The sequence below is a fragment of the Ovis canadensis genome, chromosome 18, assembly GCF_042477335.2.
Source record: "Ovis canadensis isolate MfBH-ARS-UI-01 breed Bighorn chromosome 18, ARS-UI_OviCan_v2, whole genome shotgun sequence".
Lineage (NCBI taxonomy): Eukaryota > Metazoa > Chordata > Mammalia > Artiodactyla > Bovidae > Ovis > Ovis canadensis.
The window spans coordinates 40025803-40053585 of NC_091262.1; the positions used below are offsets into that span (position 1 = coordinate 40025803).

Consider the following 27783-nt stretch of genomic DNA (forward strand, 5'->3'; position numbering starts at 1 on the left):
TTCAATCTTTCCCAGCATCAGAGTCTTTTCCAGTGAGTCAGTTCTTCCCATCAGGTGGCCCAAGTATTGGAGCTTCAGCTTCAGAATCAGTTCTTCCAATGAATATTCAGGACTGATTTCCTTTAGGATTGACTGGTTTGATCTCCTTGCAGTCCAAGGGATTAAGAGTCGTCTCCAACACCACAGTTCAAAAGCATGAATTCTTCTGCACTCAGACTTCTTTGTAGTCCAACTATCACATCCATACATGACTACTGGAAAAACCATAGCTTTAACTAGATAGACCTTTGTCAGCAAAGTAATGTCTCTACTTTCTAGGTTGCTCTAGATGCTGTCTAGGTCAGTCATGGTTTTTCTTCCAAGGAGCATCTTCTCATTTCAAGGCTCTGGTCACCAACTGCAGTGATTTTGGAGCCCAAGAAAATAAAATCTGTCACTGTTTTTATTGTTTCCCCATCTATTTGCCACGAAGAGATGGGACTGGATGCCATGATCTTTGATTTTTGAATGTTAAGTTTTAAGTCAGCTTTTTCACTTTCCTCTTTCACTTTTATCAAGAGGCTATTTAGTTCCTCTTTGCTTTCTGCCATAAGGGTGGTGTCATCTGCATATCTGAGGTTATTGATATTTCTCCCAGCAATCTTGATTTCAGCTTGTCCAGCCAGCATTTAGCATAATGTACTCTTTATACACTTTCTAATATATATTATACATACATATATATATGATGTATTTTTTATACACTTAAAGGACTTGTATCTTTGGCTCCCATTAAGTCTTCTTCTCTGCACATCTAGGCTGATGCACCTTCTTTTTTTTTAATTTTAAAAATAATAACATTTATTTCTTTATCAACTGCACCACGTAGCCTGTTGGATCTTGGTTCCTTGGCCAGAGACTGAACACAAGCTCCCTGCACTGGAAGGCAGAGTCTTAACTGGACCACTGGAGAATTCCTGATGCAGCTTCTAATTGAGACATTTTATTTTGATGATAAAACAGGGCTTCCCAGGTGGCACTAGTGGTAAAGACCCTGCCTGCCAATGCAGGAGATGTAAGAGATGCAGGTTCAATCTCTGGACTGGGGAGATGCTCTGGAAGAGGGCGTGGCAACCCACTCCAGTATTCTTGCCTGGAGAATCCCATGGACAGAGGAGTCTGGTGGCCTACAGTTCATGGGGTCACAAAGAGTCGGACATGACTGAAGCGACTTAGCACACACGCTTGCATTTTGTTGATAAAACCACCACCATTTTATTATACTCAGATTCTGTGGGCTAGGGGTGGAGACAGGGTGCAATATGGATGACCTGCCTCTGCTCCACAATGTCTGGGGCTCATTGTCTAGAAGCCAAAGAGCATCACTTCCACTTATTTCATTGATCAAAGTAGTCTCAAGGAAATCGAACTTCAAGTCTTGATAGAAGGTACATAAAGAGCATGTGTGACTACTTTTTAAAATATATAAAAGTTCTCACACAACACTGGTGGGGTGAAGAATGAATCAGCAAATGAACAACTCCTCCGTCCATGGTATTTTCTAGGCAAGAGTACTGGAGTGGGTTGCCGTTTCCTTCTCCAGGAAATGAGCAAAGGACTGGTTAATTCATTGACTGATCCCACAGGCTACGTGGTACAGTTGATAAAGAAAAAAATCTAATTATTTTAAAAATTAAAAAAAAAGAAGGTGCATCAGCCTAGACGTGCAGAGAAGAAGACTTAATGGGAGCCAAAGATACAAGTCCTTTAAGTGTATAAAAAGTATGTCATATATATATATATGTATGTATAATATATATTAGAAAGTGTATAAAGAGTACATTATGCTAAATGCATTATGCTAAAGGCAGATGGTCTCAGGGATCAGCCAGTGACAGCCTCGCCCTGCAGAATCCCTCCTTCCACAGGGTAGAACAGAAAAACATGATTTTTTCATCCTGACTGGATTCAAGGATTCTTCCCACCACTCACTGTCTCCTCTGCTTTCTGTTCTGGCCTGTAGCATAGCACCTTCATCCTTAGTGTGGCAAAAGTGTATCTGAACCCACTGTTCTCTTTGTCCATAAATACACTGTGCATGTGTGCTCAGTTGCCCAATTCATGTCCAGATCTTTGTGACCCCATGGACTGTGGCCCACCAGGCTCCTCTGTCCATGGGATTTCCCAAGCAAGAATACCGGAGTAGGTTGCTGTGCTCTCCTCCAGGGCATCTTCCCAACCCAGGGGATCGAACCTGTGTCTCCTGCATCTCCTGAATTGGCAGGTGGATTCTTTACCACTGAGCCACTGGGGAACCCCACAAATATACCTGCTACCAGCAGTTGGGGAGTAAAGTCAGGGAAGTGAAAAAGAAGCTGATATTTGGGTCTTGGGCTGAGGGAGGTTCCCCACAGTCCTCTCATTCAAGCCTCACAGCATGCGATGGACTATATCATACCCTTTTGGACCTCAGTTTTAATGCAGGCTGAGATGGAGCTTGGCTCAGTGGTGAAGAATCTGCCTGCCAATGCAGGAGATCCAAGAGACGCAGGTTTGATCGCTAGGTCAGGAAGATCCCCTGAAGAAAAAAATGGCAACCCACTCCATAATTTGAAGTGTCTGTATATACTCCTTACCAAACTTTCCCTTAAAACCAAGTGTTTTAGCCAAGTTTTGCAAATTTATACATGAATAATTTGTTTCATCTTCCTTCAGTTTTCAGCATCTTCCATAGATGCTGATGATAATGTGCCATGAAATTATCAAAAGCGGGACTTCTCTGGTGGTTCAGTGGTTAAGACTTCACCTTCCAGTGCAGGAGGTGCAGGTTCGATCCCTGGTCAGGGAGCTAAGATCGGACAGGCTGCAATGAGCAGTTCGAATTCTTCAACTAAAAAAGATCCCATGTGAAAGATCCTGCGTGCCTCAGGGCCAAAACATAAAATAGAAGCAATAGTGCGACAGATTCAATAAAGACTTTAAAATGGTCCACACCAAAAAAAAAAAAAAATCTTAGAAAAACAGATTATCAAAAGACATCAAGCAGAGAGCTGAGCAGGAAATGAGCAAGTGAAAGTGAAGTCGCTCAGTCGTGTCCAACTCTTTGTGACCCCATGGACACCAGGCTTCTCCGTCCATGGTATTTTCTAGGCAAGAGTACTGGAGTGGGTTGCCATTTCCTTCTCCAGGAAATGAGCAAAGGACTGGTTAATTCATTGACTGACTTCCTAGACCCTGGAGGGTCCACGGTGGATCTACATTTTTGATCATGTAAGTAAAATGGACACCTGTACATCTTTTCAAGTCACCCTGGACATGTTGCTGACTCTGGCATCTTTCATTTCAGGAATGACTATACCTGAAGAAGATGCCGATGTGGGACAAGGCAGTAAATATTGCCTGGTGGCAATTGGACGACTCCAGGTAAGAAGGAGGTCACTGCCTTTTTAATCTTCAAGGAGGGCTTGCTATTGCAGCGAGCAAGAGTCTGTGGTCTGGATGACTTTTTCCATCTCCCGTGTGCTCAGCATTGTTGAGTTCCGTGTCTTACCTTATGGAAAAGATGAGGCTGAATCTGGGAGAAGAATGGGGAGACTGTGACCTGTAAGCGGCAGAGTTCTCACTTCAATGAGAGTCTGTGTCAGCCCATCCTGATATGCACCAGTTGTTGCAAAGTTGAGCTCTGCTCACATCACACCCATTGTTTTTAATTGAAGTATAGTGAATTAACAATTTCATGTTTGTTTCTGCTATACAGCAAAGTGAATCAGCTCTATGTATAGAAATATCCCCTCTTCTTTAGGTTTCCTTCCCGTTACCACAGAGCATTGAGTAGACTTCCTTTTGCTGGACAGTAGGTTCTCATTAGTGATCTATTTTATACATAGTACTGGGCTTCCTAGGTGGTGCTAGTGGTCAAGAACCCGCCTGCCAGTGAGGGAGACACAAGAGATGTGGGTCTGATCCCTGGGTGGAGAAGATCTCCTGGAGGAGGGCATGGCACCCACTCCAGTATTCTTGCCTGGAGAATCTCATGGTCAGAGGAGCCTGGTGGGCTATAGTCCATAGGGTGGTAAAGAGTCAGACATGACTGAAGCGATTTAGCACATCAATAATATATATATGTCAATCCCAGTTTCCCAATGCATTCCACCCCACTTGGTGTCCATAAGTTTGTTGTCTACTTCTGTCTCTATTTCTGTTTTGCAAATAAATTCATCTGTACCACTTTTCTGGATTCTATGTATTTGTTTTTGTTTAGTCGCTAAGTCGTGTCCAACTCTTTGTGACTCCATGGACTGCAGCACACCAGGCTCCTCTGCCCTTCATTATCTCTCAGAGTTTGTTCAAATTCATATCCATTGAGTTGGTGATGCTATCCAGCCATCTCAACCTCTGTTATCCCCTTCTCCTCCTGCCCCCAATCCCTCCCAGCATCAGGGTCTTTCCAATGAGTTGACTCTTTGCATCAGGTGGCCAAAATATTGGAGCTTCAGCTTCAGCATCAGTCCTTCCAATTGATATTCAGGGTTGATTTCCTTTAGGATTGACTGCTTGGATCTCCTTGCTGTCCTAGAGATTCTCAAGAGTCTTTTCCCAGCACCACAGTTCGAAAGCATCCACATATAAGTGATATTGTATATATTTTTTTCTAATGATTTTCCATTGTAGGTTATTACAGATACTGAATATAGTTCCCTGCACTGTATATTGGGGCTTCCCTTGTACTATATATAGGGGCTTCCCTTGTACTATATATAGGGGCTTCCCTTGTACTATATATAGGGGCTTCCCTTGTACTATATATAGGGGCTTCCCTTGTACTATATATAGGGGCTTCCCTTGTACTATATATTGGGGCTTCCCTTGTACTATATATACCGTCAGTGCTTGTTGTTTCACACCCATGTCTAGTCACTGTGAGTGTTTCCCTGTGGTCTGCAGGATAAGGCACCCACTCACCTTACAACCCTGCCTCCTCCCTCCCATCTCTCATGCCTTATTCCCAAACTACATCTTCCCCTTTCCACAAGCCTGCCATGCACATGCCCACCATTGTGGACGTCCACAGGCTGTTACTTCTGCTTGTTGTTAAAGGAGGCTCCTTAAACAGGAGAACTCCTTCTCCTCTTGTTTACTTCTGTTTCCTCATCTTTCAAGAGCCATTGAAACGACTCCCTTATCTGCTTAGTCAAAGTGAATCACTCGCCTCCCTACTCACCCAGCATTGAGTTTACATGTCAGTTAAGTTTCTTCCTTATCTGTTTTCATATAGTTAGTTGAGAGTAAGGCCCTTCCTTGCAGACTCCTCAAGGGCAGGAAATGTGTCTTTTTCATCTTTTGAGAATTAGATATTCTGAATAATGTATTAATGCATAAATCCCACTGGCTTGATGTCTGGCGCACCTAGTAGCCACTAAGTCTTTCTTCCTGTGGCATTGAGGGCCTTCCAGGTTCTGATGGTGAGGCTGTAGTAGATGTAGTTCAGAGAACACTGATACTGCATGTCTGTGGCTTCCTGGATCTCACCGTTTTCAGAAGCTGTTTCATTAACACATGATAAGCATTGTTTATTCATTGCAAACAGGGAAAGAAAGAATACTTGAGTGAATTCAGTTCACAAATGTAGAATTTCCAAACAGTGTAATCAGTTCCTTAGACTTCTTTAGACTTCCTTGGTGGCTCAGTGGTGAAGAATCCGCCTGCCAATGCAGGAGAAGTGGATTCAATCCCTGGTCCCTAAAGATCCCATGGAGAAGGAAATGGCTACCCACTCCAGTATTCTTGCCTGGGAAAGCCCATGGACACAGGAGCATGGTGGACTCCAGTCCATGGGGTCGCAAAAGAAGCTCAGAAGTGTAGAGAAAGTGGTCCACTGTTCCAGTTAGTCCAAAGTATGACCAGGGCAGTTTCAAACATTTTATTTATTTTTAAAATTAATTTTAAGTCCCTTGGACTGCAAGGAGATCCAACCAGTCCATCCTAAAGGAGATCAGTCCTGGGTGTTCACTGGAAGGATTGATGCTAAAGCTGAAACTCCAGTACTGTGGCCACCTCATGTGAAGAGTTGACTCATTGGAAAAGACTCTGATACTGGGAGGGATTGGGGGCAGGAGGAGAAGGGGACGACAGAGGATGAGATGGCTGGATGGCATCACCAACTCAATGGACATGAGTTTGAGTGAACTCTGGGAGTTGATGATGGCCAGGGAGGCCTGGCGTGCTACAATTCATGGGGTCACAAAGAGTCGGAGATGACTGAGCGACTGAACTGAACTGAACTGATGGTTGCTTTCAGGTAACGTTGTGTTAGTTTTGCTGTACAGCAAAGTGAATCAGCTACACATATACATATATCTCCTCCTTTTTAGATTTCCTTACTGTTTAGGTCATCACAGAGCAGTGAGTATCATTTCCTGTGCTATACAATTCTCATTAGTTATCTATTGTATACATAGTATGAATAGTGTATAAGTGTCAGTCCCAATCTCCCAATCCATCCCACTCTCCCTTCCCTGCCTTGATCTCCGTATGTTTGTTCTCTACATCTGTGTCGCTATTTCCATTTTACTAGAAAGCGTATCTGTACCATTTTTCTAGATTCCACAGATAAGCGATATTATATAGTATTTGTTCTTCTCTTTCTGACTTACTTCACTCTGTATAACAGTCTCTAGGTCCATCCACCTCCCTAAATGGCACAATTTCATTTCTTTTTATGGCTGAGTAATATTTTGTTGTATACATGTATCATATCTTCTTTATTCATTCCTCTGTTAATGGACATTTAGCTTCCATGTCCCCACTATCATAAATAGTGCTGCAGTGGACAGTGGGATGCATGTATCTTTTTAAAAAATTTATTTTAATTGAAGGCTAAGTACTTTACAATACTGTGGTGGTTTTTGCCATACATTCACATGAATCAGCCATGGGTGTACATGTGTTCCCCATCCTGACCCTCCCTCCCCATACCATCCCTCAGGGTCATCCCAGTGCACCGGCCCTGAGCACCCTGTCTCATGCATCAAACCTGGACTGGTGATCTGTTTCACATATGATAATATACATGTTTCAATGCTATTCCCTCAAATCATCCCACCCTTGCCTTCTCCCAGAGTCCAAAAGTCTGTTCTTTACATCTGTGTCTCTTTTGCTCTCTCGCATATAGGGTCATCGTTACACCATCTTTCTAAATTCCATATATATGTGTTAATATACTGTATTGGTGTTTTTCTTTCTGGCTTACTTCACTCTATATAATAGGCTCCAGTTTCATCCACCTCATTAGAACTGATTCAAATGCATTCTTTTTAATGGCTGAGTAATACTCCATTGTGTATATGTACCACAGCTTTCTTATTCATTCATCTGCCGATGGACATCTAGGTTGCTTCCATGTCCTGGCTATTGTAAACAGTGCTGTGATGAACATTGGGGTACACGTGTCTCTTTCAATTCTGGTTTCCTCAGTGTGTATTCCCAGCAGTGGGATTGCTGGGTCATATGGCAGTTCTATTTCCAGTTTTTTAAGGAATCTCCACACTGTTCTCCATGGTGGCTGTACTAGTTTGCATTCCCACCAACAGTGTAAGAGGGTTCCCTTTTCTCCACACCCTCTCCAGCATTTATTGTGTGTAGACTTTTGGATAGCAGCCATTCTGACTGGTGTGAGATGGTACCTCATTGTGGTTTTGATTTGCATTTCTCTGATAATGAGTGATGTTGAGCATCTTTTCATGTGTTTGTTAGCCATCTGTATGTCTTCTTTGGAGAAATGTCTGTTTAGTTCTTTGGCTTATTTTTTGATTGGGTTGCTTATTTTTCTGGAATTGAGCTGCAGGTGTTGCTTGTATGTTTTTGATAATAATTCTTTGTCAGTTGCTTCATTGGCTACTATTTTCTCCCATTCTGAAGGCTGTCTTTTCACCTTGCTTACAGTTTCCTTCATTGTGCAGAAGCTTTTAAGTTTAATTATGTCCCATTTGTTTAATTTTGCTTTTATTTCCATTACTCTGGGAGTTGGGTCACTGAGGATCCTGCTATGATTTATGTCAGAGAGTGTTTTGCCTATGTTTTCCTCTAGGAGTTTTATAGTTTCTGGTCTTACATTTAGTTCTTAATCCATTTTGAGTTTATTTTTGTGTATGGTGTTAGAAAGTGTTCTAGTTTCATTCTTTGACAAGTGTTTGACCAGTTTTCCCAGCACCACTTGTTAAAGAGATTGTCTTTTCTCCATTGTATATTCTTGCCTCCTTTGTCAAAGATAAAGTTTCCATAGGTGCATGGATTTATCTCTGGGCTTTCTATTTTGTTCCACTGATCTATGTTTCTGTCTTTGTGCCAGTACCATACTGTCTTGATGACTGTTTCTTTGTAGTATAGTCTGAAGTCAGGCAGGTTGATTCCTCCAGTTCCATTCTTCTTTTTCAAGATTGCTTTGGCTATTTGAGGTATTTTGTATTTCCATACAAATTGTGGAATTATTTGTTCTAGTTCTCTGAAAAATACTGTCGGTATCTTGATAAGTATTGCATTAAATCTATAGATTGCTTTGAGTAGTATACTCATTTTCACTATATTGATTCTTCCAATCTCTGATATTTCTTCATCTATTTTTGTCATCTTTGATATCTTTCATCAGTGTTTTATAGTTTTCTGTATATAAGTCTTTTGTTTCTTTAGGTAGATTTATTCCTAAGTATTTTTTTCTTTTCGTTGCAACGGTGAATGGAATTGTTTCCTTAATTTCTTTTTCTGTTTTCTCATTGTTAGTGTATAGGAATGCAAGGGGTTTCTGTGTGTTAATTTTATATCCTGAGACTTTACTGTATTCATTGATTAGCTCTAGGAATTTTCTGGTGGAGTCTTTAGGGTTTTCTATGTAGCAGATCATGTCATCCCTAAACAGTGAGAGTTTTACTTCTTCTTTTCCAATCTGGATTCCTTTTATTTCTTTTTCTTCTCTGATTGCTGTGGCTAAAACTTCCAAAACTATGTTGAATAGTAGTGGCGAAAGTGGGCACCCTTGTCTTGTTCCTGACTTTAGGGGAAATGCTTTCAATTTTTCACCATTGAGGATAATGTTTGCTGTGGGTTTATCATATATGGCTTTTATTATGTTGAGGTATGTTCCTTCTATGCATGCTTTCTGGAGGATTTTTATCATAAATGGATGTTGAATTTTGTCAGAGGCTTTCTCTGCATCTGTTGAAATAATCATATGGTTTTTAATCTTTCAAATTGTGAATGCAGTATATCACATTGATTGATTTGTGAATTTTGAAGAATCCTTGCATCCCTGGGATAAAGCCTACTTGGTCATGATGTATAATCTTTTTAATATGTTGTTGGATTCTGTTTGCTAGAATTTTGTTAAGGATTTTTGCATCTGTGTTCATCAGTGATATTGGCCTGTAGTTTTCTTTTTTTGTGGCATCTTTGTCTGGTTTTGATATTAGGTGATTGTGGCTTCATAGAATGAGTTTGGAAGTTTACCTTCCTCTGAAATTTTCTGCAAGAGTTTGAGTAGGATAGGTGTTAGCTCTTCTCTAAATTTTTGGTAGAATTCATCTGTGAAGCCATCAGGTCCTGGGCTTTTGTTTGTTGGAAGATTTCTGATTACAGTTTCTATTTCTGTGCTTGTGATGAGTGTGTTAAGATTTTCTATTTCTTCCTGGTTCAGTTTTGGAAAGTTATACTTTTCTAAGAATTTGTCCACTTCTTCCAAGTTTTCCATTTTATTGGCATATCATTGCTGATAGTAGTCTCTTATAATCCTTTGTATTTCTGTGTTGTCTGTTGTGATTTCTCCGTTTTCATTTCTAATTCTGTTGATTTGATTCTTCTCCCTTTTTTTCTTGATGAGTCTGGCTAATGGTTTGTCTATTTTATTTATCTTCTCAAAGAACCAGCTTTTAGCTTCGTTGATTTTGGCTATGATCTCCTTTGTTTCTTTTGCATTTATTTCTGCCCTAATTTTTATGATTTCTTTCCTTCTACTGACCCTGGGGTGCTTCATTTCTTCCTTTTCTAGTTGCTTTACATATAGAGTTAGGTTATTTATTTGATTTCTCTCCTGTTTCTTGAGGTAGGCTTGTATTGCTGTGAACCTTCCCCTTAGCACTGCTTTTACTGAATGCCATAGATTTGGGGTTGTTGTGTTTTCATTTTCATTCGTTTCTATGCATATTTTGATTTCTCTTTTGATTTCTTCTGTGATTTGTTGGCTATTCAGAAGTGTGTTGTTTAGCCTCCTTATATTTGTATTTTTAATAGTTTTTTTCCTTTTCAGTTCAGTTCAGTCGCTCAGTTGTGTCCGACTCTTTGTGACCCCATGAATTGCAGCACGCCAGGCCTCCCTGTCCATCACCAACTCCCAGAGTTCACTCAAACTCATGTCCATCGAGTTGGTGATGCCATCCAGCCATCTCATCCTCTGTCATCCCCTTCTCCTCCTGCCCCCAATCCCTCCCAGCATCAGGGTCTTTTCCAAGGAGTCAACTCTTCACATGAGGTGGCCAAAGTATTGGAGTTTCAGCTTTAGCATCAGTCCTTCTGATGAACACCCACCCAGGACTGATCTCCTTTAGGATGGACAGGTTGGATCTCCTTGCAGTCCAAGGGACTCTCAAGAGTCTTCTCCAACACCACAGTTCAAAAGCATCAATTCTTCAGTGCTCAGCTTTCTTCACAGTCCAACTCTCACATCCATACATGACCACTGGAAAAACCACAGCCTTGACTAGACAGACTTTGTTGGCAAAGTAATGTCTCTGCTTTTCAATATGCTATCTAGGTTGGTCATAACTTTCCTTCCAAGGAGTAAGCATCTTTTAATTTCATGGCTGCAGTCACCATCTGCAGTGATTTTGGAGCCCAAAAAAATAAAGTCTGACACTGTTTCCACTGTTTCCCCATCTATTTGCCATGAAGTGATGGGACCAGATGCCATGATCTTCATTTTCTGAATGTTGAGCTTTAAGCCAACTTTTTCACTTTCCTCTTTCACTTTCAACAAGAGGTTTTTTAGTTCCTCTTCACTTTCTGCCATAAGAGTGGTGTCGTCTGCATGCCTGAGGTTATTGATATTTCTCCCGGCAATCTTGATTCCAGCTTGTTCTTCTTCCACCTCAGTGTTTCCTGTTGTTGACATCTAATCTTACTGCACTGTGATCGGAAAAGATTCTTGAGATGATTTCAATTTTTCTGAATTTACCAAGGCTAGATTTATGGCCCAGGATGTGATCTATCCTAGAGACGGTTCCGTGTGCTCTTGAGAAAAAGGTGAAATTCATTGTTTTAGGGTGAAATGTCCTATAGATATCAATTAGGTCTAACTGGTCCATTGTATCATTTAAAGTTTGTGTTTCCTTGCTAATTTTCTGTTTAGTTGATCTATCCATAGGTGTGAATGGGGTATTAAAGTCTCCCACTATCATTGTGTTACTGTTAATTTCCCCTTTCATACTTGTTAGCATTTGCCTTACATATTGCAGTGCTCCTATGTTGGGTGCATACATATTTATAATTGTTATGTCTTCTTCTTGGATTTATCCTTTGATCATTATGTAGTGTCCTTCTTTGTCTCTTTTCACAGCATTTGTTTCAAAGTCTATTTTATCTGATATGAGTATTGCTACTCCTGCTTTCTTTTGGTCTCCATTTGCGTGAAATATCTTTTTCCAGCCCTTCACTTTCAGTCTATATGTGTCCCTTGGTTTGAAGTGGGTCTCTTGTAGACAGCATATATAGGGGTCTTGCTTTTGTATCCATTCAGCCAGTCTTTGTCTTTTGGTTGGGGCATTCAACCCATTTACATTAAAGGTAATTATTGATAAATATGATCCTGTTGCCATTTGCTTTGTTGTTTTGGGTTCGAGTTTATAAACCTTTCCTGGGTTTCCTGTCTAGAGAAGATCCTTTAGTATTTGTTGATGAGCTGGTTTGGTGGTACTGAATTCTCTCAGCTTTTGCTTGTCTGTAAAGCTTTTGATTTCTCCTTCATGTTTGAATGAGATCCTTGCTGGGTACAGTAATTGGGGTTGTAGGTTTTCCTCTTTCATCACTTTAAGTATGTCCTACCATTCCCTTCTGGCCTGAAGAGTTTCTATAGAAAGATCAGCTGTTATCCTTATGGGGATCCCCTTGTGAGTTATTTGTTGTTTTCCCCTTGCTGCTTTTAATATTTTTTCTTTGTGTTTGATCTTTGTTAATCTGATTAATATGTGTCTTGGGGTGTTTCATCTTGGGTTTATCCTGTTTGGGACTCTCTGGGTTTCTTGGACTTGGGTGGCTATTTCCTTTCCCATTTTAGGGAAGTTTTCAACTATTATCTCCTCAAGTATTTTCTCATGGACTTTCTTTTTGTCTTCTTCTGGGTCTCCTATGATTCGAATGTTGGGGTGTTTAACATTGTCCCAGAGGTTTCTGAGGTTGTCCTCATTTCTTTTAATTCTTTTTTCTTTTATCCTCTCTGCTTCATTTATTTCCTCCATTCTATCTTCCGCCTCACTTATCCTATCTTCCGCCTCTGTTATTCTTCTGTTGATTCCCTCCAGAGTGCTTTTGATCTCAGTTATTGTATTATTCATTATTGATTGACTTTTGTATTTCTTCTAGGTCCTTGTTAAACTTTTTTTGCATCTTCTCAATCCTTATCTCCAGACTATGTATCTATAACTCCATTTTGTTTTCAAGATTTGGATCATTTTTACTATCATTATTCTCAATTCTTTTTCAGGTAGACTCCCTATCTCCTCCTTTTCTGTTTGGTTTGGTGGGCTTTTATCATGTCCCTTTACCTGCTGAATATTTCTCTTCCTTTTCATCTTGTTTAGGTTGCTGTGTTTGGGGTGGCCTTTCTGTATCCTGGAAGTTTGTGGTTTCTCTTTATTGTGGAGTTTCCTTCCTGTGGATGGGGTTGGAGGAGTGGCTTGTCAAGGCTTTCTGGTTAGGGAAGCTTGCGTTGGTGTTCTGGTGGGTGGAGCTGGATCTCTTCTCTCTGGAGTGCAGTGAAGTGTCCAGTAGTGAGTTTTGAGGTATCTATGGGTTTTGTATGACTTCTGGCCATCTGTATTTTTGTGCTCAGGGTTATGTACCTGCATTGTTGGAGAGTTAGCTTGATATGTCTTGCTCTGAAACTTGTTGGCTCTTGGGTGGAACTTGGTTTCAGTGTAGGTATGGAGGCTTTTGGATGAGCTCTTGTCAATTAATGTTCCCTGGAGTCAGGAGTTTTCTGGTGTTCTCAAGTTTTGGATTTAAGCCTCCTGTTTCTCAGTCTTATTCTTACAGTAGCCTCAAGACTTCTCCATCCATATAGCACCAATGATAAAACATCTAGGTTAATGGTGAAAAGATTCTCCACAGTGAGGGACACCCAGAGAGGTTCACAGAGTTACATAGAGAAGAGAAGAGGGAGGAGGGAGATAGAGGTGACCAGGAGGAGAACAGGGGGAATCAAAAGGGGAGAGAGCAATCTAGCCGGTAATCAATTCCCTATTTGCTCTCCACTGCATGTATCTTTTGAATTATGGTTTTCTCAGGGTATATGCCCAGGAGTGGGGTTCCTGGGTCATACAGTAGTTTTAGTTTTAGTTTTTTTAAGGAACCTCCCTACTGTTCTCTATAGTGTTTGCACCAATTTACATTCCCACCAACAATGTAGGAGGGTTCCCTTTTCTCCACACCCTCTCCTGCATTTATTGTCAAACATTTTGAACTCATTGTACTCATGACCTGGAAGGATCTGTGAAACTAAATCCACGTGGATTGTTCTCTAACTCAGTCTCCATCACTGTCTCTGTCTGTGTTAAAACTGCCTCCCTGTGGATTTCTCCATTCCAGGTGACCAGCTCTCCTGTGTGCATGGACATGAGTGGGATGTCAGTGCCCACAGAATTCTTATCACGGCATAACTCTGATGGGATCATCACGTTTGTGGACCCAAGGTGCATCAGTGTGATTGGCTACCAGCCTCAGGTAGGTGGTTTTGAGCTCATGGAGTCGGCTGGAGATTTAGTTTTATTTAAAATGTACCTGGGCTTCCCTGGTGGCTCAGATGGTAAAGAATCTGCTTGCACTGCAGGACACCTGGGTTCAATCCCTGGGTTAAGAAGATCCCCTGAAGAAGGGCATGGCAACCCAATCCAGTATTCTTCCCTGAAGAATCCCATGGAGAAGACCCTGGCAGGCTACAGACAATGGGGTCACAAAGAGTCGGACATGACTGATCGATTAACACTTTCACTTTCAAAATTCACCTACCTCATTTGTTAAAGATATAATACAGTGACAATACAGGGAAAAACAGCATAAAAATCCATCTCCTTGCCTGGGTAATGGCCTTCCAAAGCAAAAAAGGTTATTGTATGCAACTGCACTGCTTAAAATTAACTCAATTTTTTGTGCTAACCATTTTGTTTAATCTAGCTCTAGATTTTTCTCAAACTAGAATTAAGATGTTCTATGAAAAAGAGACTCTCTTATCAATTAATTTTGATGAATACCAAATAGGAAATCTCCTTAGAAACTTTAAAAGTATATTCATGTGAAAGACCCTGAAATGTCTTAAAGATGTTCCCTGAGTTTTGTCTCACCATTGTTTCTCAAATGTATATGGATCCTCTTTTTACAGGAGACACATTTTCAAGGTCTTTTTTTTTTTAAGTGAAAAACACAAAAATCACAAAAAATATCAAAAGTCAGGAGTTCAGTTCAGTTCAGTTGCTCAGTTGTGTCCGACTCTTTGTGACCCCATGAATCGCCGCACACCAGGCCTCCCTGTCCAACACCAACTCCCGGAGTTCACTCAGACTCACGTCCATCGAGTCAGTGATGCCATCCAGCCATCTCATCCTCTGTCGTCCCCTTCTCCTCCTGCCCCCAATCCCTCCCAGCGTCAGAGTTTTTTCCAGTGAGTCAACTCTTCGCATGAGGTGGCCAAAGTACTAGAGTTTCAGCTTTAGCATCATTCCTTCCAAAGAAATCCCAGGGCTGATCTCCTTCAGAATGGACTGGTTGGATCTCCTTGCAGTCCAAGGGACTCTCAAGAGTCTTCTTCAACACCACAGTTCAAACGCATCAATTCTTTGGCACTCAGCCTTCTTCACAGTCCAACTCTCACATCCATACATGACTACTGGAAAAACCATAGCTTTGACTAGACGGACCTTAGTCAGCAATGTAATATCTCTGCTTTTGAATATGCTATCTAGGTTGGTCATAACTTTTCTTCCAAGGAGTAAGCGTCTTTTAATTTCATGGTTGCAGTCACCATCTGCAGATTTTGGAGCCCCCAAAAATAGTCTTTCACTGTTTCCACTGTTTCCCCATCTATTTCCTATGAAGTGATGGGACCAGATGCCATGATCTTCATTTTCTGAATGTTGAGCTTTAAGCCAACTTTTTCACTCTCCACTTTCACTTTCATCAAGAGGCTTTTTAGTTCCTCTTCACTTTCTGCCATAAGGATGGTGTCATCTGCATAGCTGAGGTTATTGATATTTCTCCCGGCAATCTTGATTTCAGCTTGTGCTTCTTCCAGTCCAGCGTTTCTCTTGATGTACTCTGCATATAAGTTAAATAAGCAGGGTGACAATATACAGCCTTGATGTACTCCTTTTCCTATTTGGAACCAGTCTGTTGTTCCATGTCCAGTTCGAACTGTTGCTTCCTGACCTGCATACAGATTTCTCAAGAGGCAGGTCAGGTGGTCTGGTATTCCCATGTCTTTCAGAATTTTCCACAGTATATTGTGATCCACACAGTCAAAGACTTTGGCATAGTCAAGAAAGCAGAAATAGATGTTTTTCTGGAACTCTCTTGCTTTTTCCATGATCCAGCGCATGTTGGCAATTTGATCTCTGGTTTCTCTGCCTTTTCTAAAACCAGCTTGAACATCAGGAAGTTCACGGTTCATGTATTGCTGAAGCCGGGCTTGGAGAGATTGTTCCAAATTAAGATAAACCAAAGAGATAAAATAACAGTATGCAATATAAAAGCCTTCCTTGGGTCCTCAGCCTGAAGATGTATAGCTATAAAGGACAACTGGGAGACAAATGAGGAAATGTTAATGTTAGGTGATTTTATCAAGTAATTATTGATTTTTAAGGTATAATATGGTACATTATGGATTTGTAAGAAAATGTCATTTATATGGGGCTTCCCTGGTAGCACAGATGCTAAAAATTCTGCCTGCAATGCAGGAGACCCTGGTTCAATTCCCTGGGTCAGGAAGATCCACTGGAGAAGGGAATAGCAATCTACTCCACTATTGTTGCCTAGAAAATTCCATGGATAGACCATGGGGTCGCAAAAAGACACATATTTCATATATGAGGAGCGTCATGATTCCTGCTAATTGTTTTCAAATGATTCAACAAAAAATTAAATATATAAACATATTTTAAATATAATTTAAAATAAGATATATAAATATATTTTAGATATATTTGTGCATAGGTATGATATTTCATTTGTATTTACTTTTATGTTTCTTATATATTTATAGTTGCATATATATGAAACAAAGAGAAAAATGCAAATGTGGCAAAATACTGACAGTTGATGAATCCAGTTAAAACGACCCACAGGTGTGAATTACACTACCCTTTCAACTTTTCTGTAGACTTAAATTTCTTCCAATATAAAAAGCATTTGAACAAACAAGAAAGAAGAAAAAGAATCCTTGTTCTGAGAAACAGTTTGGGTGACATTGATGGGGGTTTTTTTAATTACATGTCTATTTTATAACTAGAAACAGACTAAATTGAAATATGGGAACCATTCATTGAATTCTTCATCTCTAGACTGATGTAAACCTCAGAATTCTGGGACGGAATGAAGGGGAAAATTAATCTCTTTCCAAATTCACTGTGACCTCTGATGACTTCTCTTTCCAGCCTGATTCATTTATCTGCCAGCCACCTTCCATGGGCATTTGGATCTAGGTGTGTCTTGGCACAGATAAGAGTCCTTTCCCCTGCCAGCATCAGCACCCACTGAGGCCATTTGCTGATTTGGGTTCTGATCGATGACTTTGTTGAAACTCTTTGCTGCTGAAGATATTCCAACTGGACCAGTTTCCTATAACCCATTTGCTTTTGGACGGTTTCTCTCATTCCAGTTGGTTTCATTGCAAAACACTTTTGTTTGGGGTTAATGCTGGGTCCTTTGAATAAAACATTGATGAACGAAGGTAGGTAGTCAACAGACTTAACAAGTTTAGTTATTTTATGATAACTGCTTTTCTCCAGGCACAAGAGAGCTGCAGTTCCCCCCATTTAAACAATTCCAGGTTTCATAGGCTACACATCCATCTTCATGCTACCACTTGTGTTCTTTTTATGTTTATTAAAATGTTTATTAGAACTCGACTGTACAGTCTGCCTTTCCAAGGCAAACAGAAATAAAATTGCATTCTGAAGCTGCTGCTCTAGTTCCTTAGCAAAATTAGAAGTCCATACTGAACATGCCAGAGGCACTGAGGATGGGGCACCAGATGCCAGCTCCTTAATCACGCAAGGAAAACATTTCCATCCACTTTTTTCCCCCTTATGATGGTGTGCGCTAAAGGAGATGAGTTGAAGGGGATGTATGTGAACACTCTTGTCTAACAGTGATATATAAACAATGAAATGTGGGGTTGGGAAGTATTAAAGCTTGTCTCTCTCTCTTTAGGATCTTCTAGGAAAGGACATTTTGGAGTTCTGCCACTCCGAGGATCAGAGCCATCTTCGGGAGAGTTTCCAGCAGGTACCATGAATGTTCATTTCCAGCTGATGTAGAAACTGGGTACACATGGATGTGGTCCTTCCATGTGCCAGGCAAGCAGCAGGGACCCCCTCTCCAAGGCGTCAGAGGCCCCTGGAATGAAGGAGCTCGCAGTCCAATGGGGAGGGCAGACCATCAGTAAGGAATTTCTGTGTCTTGAGAGAAGAGCAGAAAAGGACAAGGTTGACAGGGTGAGGAACAGTCTCTGAGGGGAGACATCAGGATGGGTCTTAACAGATGAGCAGAGAAGAAATGACAGAACATTCTAGACAAGGGGCCAGCACCAGAGATGCAAAGAAGAACACAGCCTGTTGGGAGAGTTTTAAGTAGTTCCTCGTGGCTACAGTGACACTGGCCGCCTTGTAGGGAGGAGGTGGGCAGTGGTCAAAGAAGAGGCCGATGAGGCCAGATTCTGAAGGGCCTCATGTGCCATCACCGGGAACTTAAATTCTCTCCTGAGTCGTTTAAGTGAGGATTCCCTTGAGGATTTGAAGTGGAGCGATGTTTTGAAAAACCCAGGTATGGCAGCCCAGGTATGTGGAAGAGACAAGGATGCGAAATAAATGGAACAAAAGACAAATCAGAAGGCTGCTTCGGTTGCCCTGGTGATGAGACGGAACTGGGGCAGGAGCAGCAGAGGAGGTGGTTGCTGGGTAGCGATGCTGACAATGTGAACAGAGACAGTGAAGGAGAGAGAAGGACCGAGGGTGACCGTGGAGGTCTGAGAGAAAGGCCACTATGCTCACTGTATCCAGAGCGTCGTTAGAATTAGATGCTGTTTACTGAGCACCTACTATGTGCCAGGCAGTGTGGAAGCCCCTTTTGCACACACTGCTTTCCTGAAACTTCATAGCAGTCATAGGAGTGGGTGTTATCATCCTCATGCTACAGGCGAGTCAAGTGAAGCTTCGTGTAGGAATTCCATAAGGTCACGTGGGTAAGGAGTGAGAGAAGCAGGACTGTCACTGCGGACCTGCCCCCTCTTGAGTATGGGTCCACCTGGGAGCAGAGAGAGAGCCAGTCCTCGAAGGGTTCCAAGGACTCGCTTCAGCCCCTGCAGGGAAAAGGATGGGTAATGTTACAGAAGGGCCTTTGAATTGCTTTTTGAGAGGGAATCATGGTTTGTCATTCATCTGAGAGAATAAGTCCTTGACACTCTGCTTTGCAAGTGGTTCAGAATGAGTGCCTCCGACACTGAGCTCCTGTGAAAGGCATGGAGCTGTTTGCATGCACAGACCTAGGGCTCCAGTTATGCCACATCTGTGCATGCAGACCACATGACCCGACTTGTGCCCTGCTGCCCTGTTCTTCCCAAATAGCTCCAGCTCCTGGTTACTTTTCCACCTGTTAGACTGCTTTGTTGTCCATCCTTCGTCTCTGCCTGCATCTCCAAGCCGTGATATTCTGGGGCTCTGTTCCTGGCGCCTTCTCTCCTTCTCTCTAGTATCCGGGTGATTTTACCTACTGGATGAGTTCAGTCCATATCATCACCTGTGGATGTGCAGATACCTAGCCCACACCTGCACTTGAGTGCCCACGAACCTTCCAACACGGTGCTCCACTCTCATCTCACAGCCCCCAGTCTCCTTTGTACCACTGGTCTTCTGGATATAAAGGTCAGAAACCAAGAAAAAGTCTTCATTCTTCCCTTGATCTCCCACATCTTGCCCAATCGGTCCTCCTGACTCCAGCCCCCCTCAAAGGACACTAGTAACCTGCCCTCTTCTCCCACTCTTGTTCTTACTGACCTTGCCCAGGCCACCTGTCCATGTATTTTGAGTGTTGCAACAGCTTCCTTGGGCTTCCCAGGTGGCTCAGTGGCAAAGAATCTGCCTGCCAATGCAGGGGACATGAGTTTGATCCCTGGGTTGGAAAGATCCCCTGGAGAAGGAAATGGAAATGCACTCCAGTTGTCTTGCCTGGGAAATCCCGTGGACAGAGGAGCCTGACAGGCTGTAGTCCATGGAATCGCACTCAGACACAACTTAGCAACTGAACAACAATGGACCCCTCGTCACACATATTTTATCCTGTATAATCCTCGACCCTTCACAATATCTTATCATTCCTACTTTTTGCAGTGAAAACCAGGACTTAGAGAGGTTCAGTCACTTGCTCCAAGTCACACAGCAAGGTGATAACAGAACTGGAATCAGAGCCTGCCTCCTTCCGAAGTGTCCACCTCCATCCCCAAACTCCCCACACAGACCTCTCCATCTGACAGCACCTCAGAGATTTTAAACTGCTGACACTATCAGAACCTGGTTAGTTTGGAAAAGAAAGAGAAGGAGTAAAACATCGATCCCACCCCAGGATTCTGCTTAAGTAACCCTCGCTCTGAGAGCAGCCACCTCATTCCTGGGGCAGGAGGTGAAACCAAAGCAGCCCCACCCGATAGCCGGCAGCCAGGGTGGGTCACCTGGCTCAGCAGGCAGCAACCAGCAGCCACACGGACACACTGAAGAGCCAGGCCAGAGCTCCTTGCCCATGTTCATTGGGTTCCAACCACCAGCGGTCAGGGTGGAGGACAAATGTTGATAAAAGGAAGTGACTTATTTTTGCAAAAAGGTCAGAGGAGGCTGTGTGAGTTCAGAGCAAGTCCTTGAACTCTGGATTTAAACAGACATTTTGAATGACCCAGATATGAGACTTTAGTGTGGGATCGCGAGTTTGTGAGGAATTTGTGGTTGGTGGGATGACAGCATGCCAGACGGGGCCCCAATGGGGTGGGAATCCCGAGTCTGCTCTGCACTCTGATGCCCTCTCTGGATCCCAGGTGACCTGGATGTCAGATGGAAGAGTGGGACCCAGGGAGATTAAGGCAGGCTCCTCCTCTCTGCTCAGATGTCTTCCACAGTGATGGTGGTGGTGGTGGTGGTGGTGATGGTGGTGGTGGTGGTGGTGGTGGTGGTGGGTAAAGGTGTTTGCAGGAACAGCTGGGCTGGGCTGGCTTCATACCTGGCCTTGGTGGTCTCGAGTACTAGCATCATACCTGAAGAAAGCACAGGTGAATGCACCAGCCTTGTCTCCAGGCCTGGACTGTGACACCTCCACTGCCTTATATGCGTGGTCTCACCCACATAGCACCTTAGGTCTCCCCACCCCCAGACATGTGCTCATCTGCACCCTCTGCCCCAGGGAAACCCTCTCCAAAGCTTTGTCATTGTTCAGTCACTCAGTCGTGTCCGACTCTTTGCAACCCCATGGACTGCAGCATGCCAGGGTTCCCTGTCCTTTACTATCTCCCAGTTTGCTCAAACTCATGTCCATGGAGTTGGTGATGCCATCCAACCATCTCATCCTCTGTCACCTACTTCTGCCCTCAATCTTTCCCAGCATCAAGAGGCTTTAACAGTGAGTCAGTTCTTCGCATCATGGGGCCAGAGTACTGGAGTTTCCGTTTCAGCCAGAGTTTTACCAGCCAGCATGTCACCCAAACCCACCTCCCTCCAGGAACACTTTCTGGACCCTGAGAAAGCCTGTCCGTGACGTAACCCATGGCACCTGATCCTATGTTTCTGTCATGTTTGCTGTCCGAGTTACAGTTACCCACGCGCCCACCCCTCCTGTGCTGGTGAGAGGCTCTCTGGGGATGACACAACGGTTCTGTCTCAGCTCTAGTGCGTCGGGGAAAGACAGAGGTCAGGTAGACGTGGGGTCCCATCCTGCCTCTGCTCCGCCTCAGTCACGAGGCTTTGGCAGGAGAGTTCCCTATTTTCGTTGTTGTTCAGTCGCTCAGTCAGGTCCAACTCCTTGCGACCCCGTGAACTACATATAGCACACCAGGCTTCCCCACGCTTCACTGTCTCCCTTAGATGGCTCAGACTCATGTCCATTGAGTCGACGATGCCATTCAAGTGCCCTATGTTATATCCTTTTTAGTTCTCTAATACTTCAGAGATCCTTGGCCAGATGCAATGGAAGCTAATTGCTTCTTGGGACTTTCCTGGTGGTCCAGTGGTTAAGACTCTGAGCTTCCAATGCGTGGGACCCGGGTTTCATCCCTGGTCAGGGAACTAGATCCCACATGCCACAACTAAGACCCAGCACAGTCAAATAAATAAATAAAAAGAAACTAACCTTTCCTTTCATGGTGCCCAATGGGCAGAATCAGATTTCTATCCCATGAGAATGGGATGAATGGGGCTCTTTTCATTTCCAAGCTGAAGACAGCAGACCTTTAATTTTGAGATTAACCTCCTCTGTCACAAGGCTTTGGCAGGAGAGTTCCTCCTTTGTGGTTCAGCTTCCAGATACACCAGGCACTGTTGTGAGGACCACGGGAGGTGACACGCACAAGATATTTGTAAGTCAGCCTCCAGCAGGTGCAAGGCTGGGCTCCCTCCCGCCCTTGCTCTTTACACATGGCTCCAGGGGCCAAGGGGCTTCCTTGGTGGCTTAGATGGTATAAAGAATCTGCCTGCAATGCAGAAGACACAGGTTCAATCCCTGAGTCAGGAAGATCCCCTAGAGAAGGAAATGGCAACCCACTCCAGTATTCTTGTCTGGAGAATCTCATGGACAGAGGAACCTGGCGGGCTACAGTCCATGGGGTCACAAAAAGTCGGACACGACTGAGCGACTAACAGCAGGGGCTGAGCTCTCCCACAGGCGGTGCCTGAGAGTGTGTGTTCCACGGAGTCAAAAAATTTCACACCATCTCAGGCATCCTGGTTAGAGGAAGCAGGAAAAGGCACCATCCTCAAGCTTCAGAATACAGTAGACATGGTCTCACCACGGGGGCGCTGCCTGCATCCCAGGTGCTTTGTGCGGATTCAGAGAACCCCCTGGAAAACGGCCCTGAAGAGCACATGGCCTTGACCTCTGGCCGGCTTCCTGTTGAGGCTGCAGTTTTGCTAGCGGGCACCCCTGGGCGTCCTGGCCTGGCCTCCCCCCACCACACTGAAGTGTTGAGTCAGCTCAGGAAATGTGCTTGAGGCACTTAACTCTCTGCCGGGTCCTGGGCTGAGGGTGCAGGCTCTCGGCGACCATGGGGTCCCTGACCCTGGCTGCTGCTGACGTTCAACCAGAATAAAGTACAAGTGTCAAGGGTTAGGGGCAGGGACCCGGGTCCCAGTTCTTATCTCTGGTCACATTGTGATCCTCAGTCAGGAGGCTGGTTGCCTCCCAGCCACAGGATCTGGGATGCGCAGACCAGGAGGGGGGGCTCCTGTTCCCCTTGCTTTGTCCTGGAGGCATCATCACACCCAGTCCTGAACCCACCAGCCTTCTGTATCCTTTCTCCTTCTTTCCTGATTCAGCTGAGAACTGCCCCTGGTGTCACCTTGTGCACCTGCACCCTGCCATCCAGTCTCAGCATCTTGGGGTTTCTGCATGTGATAGATTGTGTGTGTGCATAAAGCTGGAAAGCCAGCTATGTGTCCCCTGAAACATACTCATGGTTTGGAAATAAGATTTTGGTTCCTGTCCCAGGTTTTCTACCTAAGTTGTCTGATCTCGGACAACTTATTTTATTTCTGTGATGCTGAGCATTATAAAAGCCCACCTCTTCAAGTTCCTGTGAGGGATTACATTGAGAAGTATCTTGGAAACTGTACTGCAACATAAAAGTCATAATAGAGGAGCTTCCCTGGCAGTCCAGTGGTTAAGATTCCCACTGCAGGGGGCATCCCTGGTCAGGGGACTAAAATCTCGGATGCCTCATTGCGGGGGCCACAAAAAAGTAGTAATAGATAATGCATAGAAATTTGTTATTTTATTGTATCTCCTCCCAGAGAGTATATTTAATCCAATCTGCAATGTTAAATGGAGTTTAAGAATTTCTTAATGTGAAGCATGAAGGAATAAACCCACGAGTACAACGTCACTATGTACCTGAGTTAACTGCATCAGGGCGTGGGCACCAAGCTCAGAGTGCCCTGGTAGCCAAGGCAAAAAGGGAAACCCTCTAGCTTATAGAGTTTTCGTGGTCTAATTTCTAAAAGCTAAAATGTTCTGATATAAAATGGGCTTTGAAGGGGTAGGTGGAACAAATTGGGAGAGTAGCATTGACATATATCCACTATCATGTGTGAAACAGCTAGTGAATGGGAGGTGCTGTATAGCACACGGAGCCCAGCTTGGTGCTCTGTGATGACCTAGATGGGCGGGATGGGGAGTGAGACGGAGGGAGGCTCAAGAGGGGACGGGATATATGTTTATGTACAGCTGGTTCATGTTGCTGTACAGCAGAAACTAACACAACATTGTAAAGCAATTATACGCCAGTATTTTAAAAAGGGCATTGAGTAATTGGTTTCTCACAGGGTGGTGGCAGAACGACCCAAGTGCAGGGTCCCATCTCAAGGGGGAGTGGACCGAGCTTCCCCTGAGGGTGACCGCCCTCCCTCCGTGCCTGTCTGTGGCCACGATGCTCCTGTTCTGGGCTCCCGCTGGCCCCCGCCAAGCCTGCACTGCTTGCTGCCTCCCCGCTCTGTCTGGCACCTTCCTTCCTCCCGCTGACTTCCTTCTCCAAATGTTTGCTCAGGTGGTGAAGCTGAAAGGCCAAGTGCTGTCGGTCATGTATCGGTTCCGCACCAAGAACCGCGAGTGGGTGTTGATCCGCACCAGCAGCTTCACCTTCCAGAACCCTTATTCCGATGAGATAGAGTACATCATCTGCACCAACACCAACGTCAAGTATGTACCCGCCCGCCCCTCCCCAGGTCCCAGCCGGCGCTAGTGTTCCGTGACGCTCTCCTCCCTGCAGGCTCTGGCTCTGCCGGCAGCTGCAGATCCCTGCAGGAGACAAAGGAGCAGGAGGAGGCAACACTGGCCCCTCTTCACTATCTCCTCCCAGGTCCCCCTTCTCAAGGCCCTCCTGATTGGGAGCCTTCAGTGCTGACTGATGACCCTGGTAGTACTCCCTCTCCATCACACGGTTGGTTGGTTCAAGATGCTCTGGTTTCCATGATCTCCTCCCCGAGTGCAGAGCCCAGCAGAGTGGAGCTGGGGGCTTCCTTGGGGCTCCCTGCTGTGCCAGCTGAAGCCGGGAGGTGGAGGAGTGAGGCTGAGCCTTTTGGCAGTTCTGGGGCATGGGGGCCAGGCAGCACAGGGGTGAGCACCTTAGGGTCACAGGGCTTCTTGGCTGTCCAGTCACTGACGCAGTCCTCTGAGATCCCTGCTGGCTTTGCTGCTGTACCCTACGTGTGTTAACACACAGACCTAGAGCTCCAGTCGTGGTCCCCGATTCCCTGCTGTGTGACCTTGACTGTGTCCCTTCATCTCTCAGCCTTCATTCCCCATTGGTGAAAGGGGTGATAACAACTCTCTCTCAGGTTTCCCGGAGGGTATGATGAGGTCGGGCTTCTAGATACAGGCAGGTCATGCCTTCTCTCTGGACTTATTCTTGAGGAAATATCAGCAGTCCAAAGAACCAACATGGACAAAGGCAAAATGATGTCCACAGGCACGGGAGCACGTGGAAGCCGTGCCCAGTTTTGGGGGTGGGGGGCGCGCAGTCTGCAGGGCGTGAGACGAACATACATGGTGGGAACTGTGCCCATGCATCCCCGTGTCTCCGGTCAGCGGCACTGCTGTCCTCCACTTTCCCAGGTTCCGCACTAAGCTGTGGAGTCTGTCCCCACCCTGACCACCTCCCCGTCCTCATCTATGACCACTCTCCTCCCCAGACACCAGCACCTCCAGGCCGTCACTGTGAGTGACCTTCTGGCTTGCCCAGAGCTCTCCATTGCCATTGCAGGCTCCCTGAGTTTGGCGGTTCCCTTCTGGGTCCCCAGAAGCAGCCTCCTTTCTAACACCACCCGGAGTGTCTCGGCTTTGGCCCTGCTGCTGGACCACAAGGCACAGAGCTGGACAGATGGGTCCACACAAGACCCTCAGAGGACCGGTGACCTGGGCTTCAGTCCCAGCTCCCACCTGGGCAAGTCACCTGCTCTTTTGAAGCCTCAGTTGCTCATCTGTAAAATGGGGAGAATGACAGGCCCCACCCACCCACCCTTGGATCCTCAGTGTAGATGGTGCTTTTGCATCTCTCTGGTGGAGCAGCAGCCCTGGGCGGTGGGATGGGGGGTCTCCAGTGGTCATTACTGACTTGATGGAGGCAGCTACATCCCCCCTGCCCCGGGGCACAGCTGCACGGCAGTTTCTTGGCTTGTTCTCTACCAGTTCCATCAGATTGGCTAAGCACGTGCTTGCTTCTAACTCTGGGCACATTGTATTGTCTTCCAGCGAACAGGGAAGCCAGGGCCGTCTGCGTGAACCCCTCCTAGTTCATGTGGGTCTGTCTAGTCCCCTCCTCTCCTGCTCTGCTGGTGGCCAGCCAGGGCGAGGCCACCCCTCCAGGACCGAGCCCTCCACTTTCCCTCTAGCTCCTGGTACATCCTGTCTCCCATGGGCGGTACTCACCCAGTCGCGCTGCAGGTTTCCTCCAGAGGCCCCCACCTGGGGACATGCCTCCTGATGTTAGAAAACCCCTCTCTTGCCACCCTGCTTGCTTCCCTCCCTGTCCTGCCACGTGTTTGTATTGGACGCCCTCGCTGTTCATCTCTCCTTGACCCCCGAGAACCTGGTGTGGTGCCAGCTCCGCTAACTTGCTCGCCCAGAAGCCACCAGGGACCCCCGTCAATAACCCGTTCTCACTGGTCATTTTTCCCTGTCAAGCCATCTCCTCTCTCTTTACATCTTACCCCTTGACTGACCTGATGCTCTGATTCTTCTTACACCTCCTTCTCCTAGTCAAGACTTTCAGTGGTAAGAATAGCAGGAGTAAATCTAGTTAAGTTGTAGATCCACTAATGCAAAAAGGTAACTTTTTTTTTTTCCGCTGGGCCTGTGCCATGTGGGATCTTATTTTCCTGACCAGGGATTGAACCTGCACCCCCTTGACCACAGTGGAAGCATAGAGTCTTAACCAGTGGACCACTAGGCAAGTCCCATATCTTTATTATTTTTTAATATCTGACTCTGTCTAGTCACTGCTTGGTAAACTCGGTCCAGTGAAGGAGTTTTTGCCTCTCCCACTCTTCCCGACTTGGGCAGGAGAAGGAGCAGAGTGGTGCCTGTTAGTGCTGGGCCTGTGTCCTGCCCTGGCCTTGGAGAAAATGACGAAGCTCGAGAAACAGGAGGAAGAGTGAGATACGCAGGGTATAGAATCTCGAAGCTCCTTCTTTGTTCAGCAGTAGGGAGTGTAGAGGTGAGACACAGGCCAGACCTGCAGGGCTTTCTAGGAGGAAGTAACAGGTGGGCTCATTGACGTGGAGCTGGGTTTGGGCAGTGGGAGCCCCAGGGGATAAGGCTGAACCGAACAAGAGAGTAGGTCTGCTCAGCATCTGTTCAAACTGCAGCTCATCTGCAGGCTCACCTCACCTGTCCCAGCCCCACCAGCTACCTGTGCCCAAAGCTATGGAGATGGGCCAGCCTACCACCATGCCAGGCCCCGGGCGGCATCCTAGAACGTCCACCATTTTGGTGCCAGTGTATTAACCAGCTCTTAGTGATGGCTACCTCCTCCTATGATCCCGCCCCTCCTCTCTTCTGTTCACCTGTCTGCCTTCCTCCCCACACCTGGGCTCTCTCCTGGTCCTCGCTCTGCGTGTGTGATGCCTGGTGTCCATGGCCTGATCCAGGGAACCTCGGAGGGTGTGGTGGAAGCAGCCCGCCTGTCACTGAAGCCACTTACACGCAGGCCGCGCTCAGCAGTAGAGAGCAGGGTCCCAGGCTGGGGATCTGCAGAGTCCTCTGGATTTGGGGCAGAAGAACAGACTGAAGCTCCCCTTTTGGGGGTTTTTGGTTGTCTTATATTTACGACTGTTCTTTTGTTTGTTTGGTTCTCTGCATCTTCGTTGCTCTGCACGGGCTTTCTTTAGTTGTGGTGTGCAGGCTTCTTATTGCAGTGGCTTCTCTTGGTGCAGAGCACGAGCTCCAGAACTCAAGCTTCAGTAGTTGTGGTGCACAGGCTTAGGTGCTCCGAGGCATGTGAGATCTTCCCAGACCCCTGTCCAGGGATTGAAACCGTGTCCTCTGCATTGGCAGGTGGATTCTTAACCACTGGACCACTGGGGAAGTCCTCAC

The 27783-nt window shown here is 45.2% G+C and overlaps 1 protein-coding gene across 8 annotated transcripts in view; it reads left to right on the forward strand.

Moving 5' to 3' along the window:
* ARNT2 (aryl hydrocarbon receptor nuclear translocator 2) overlaps window positions 1–27783 on the forward strand; it is a 190709-nt gene that overhangs the window by 132391 nt on the left and 30535 nt on the right. For all 8 annotated transcript variants that reach the window (XM_069559010.1, XM_069559012.1, XM_069559009.1 and 5 more), the window contains 4 exons: window positions 3326–3402; window positions 13825–13959; window positions 17659–17733; window positions 24239–24390. In XM_069559010.1, coding sequence (XP_069415111.1) covers window positions 3326–3402; window positions 13825–13959; window positions 17659–17733; window positions 24239–24390 — 439 coding nt within the window. The remainder of the gene's footprint in view (window positions 1–3325; window positions 3403–13824; window positions 13960–17658; window positions 17734–24238; window positions 24391–27783) is intronic.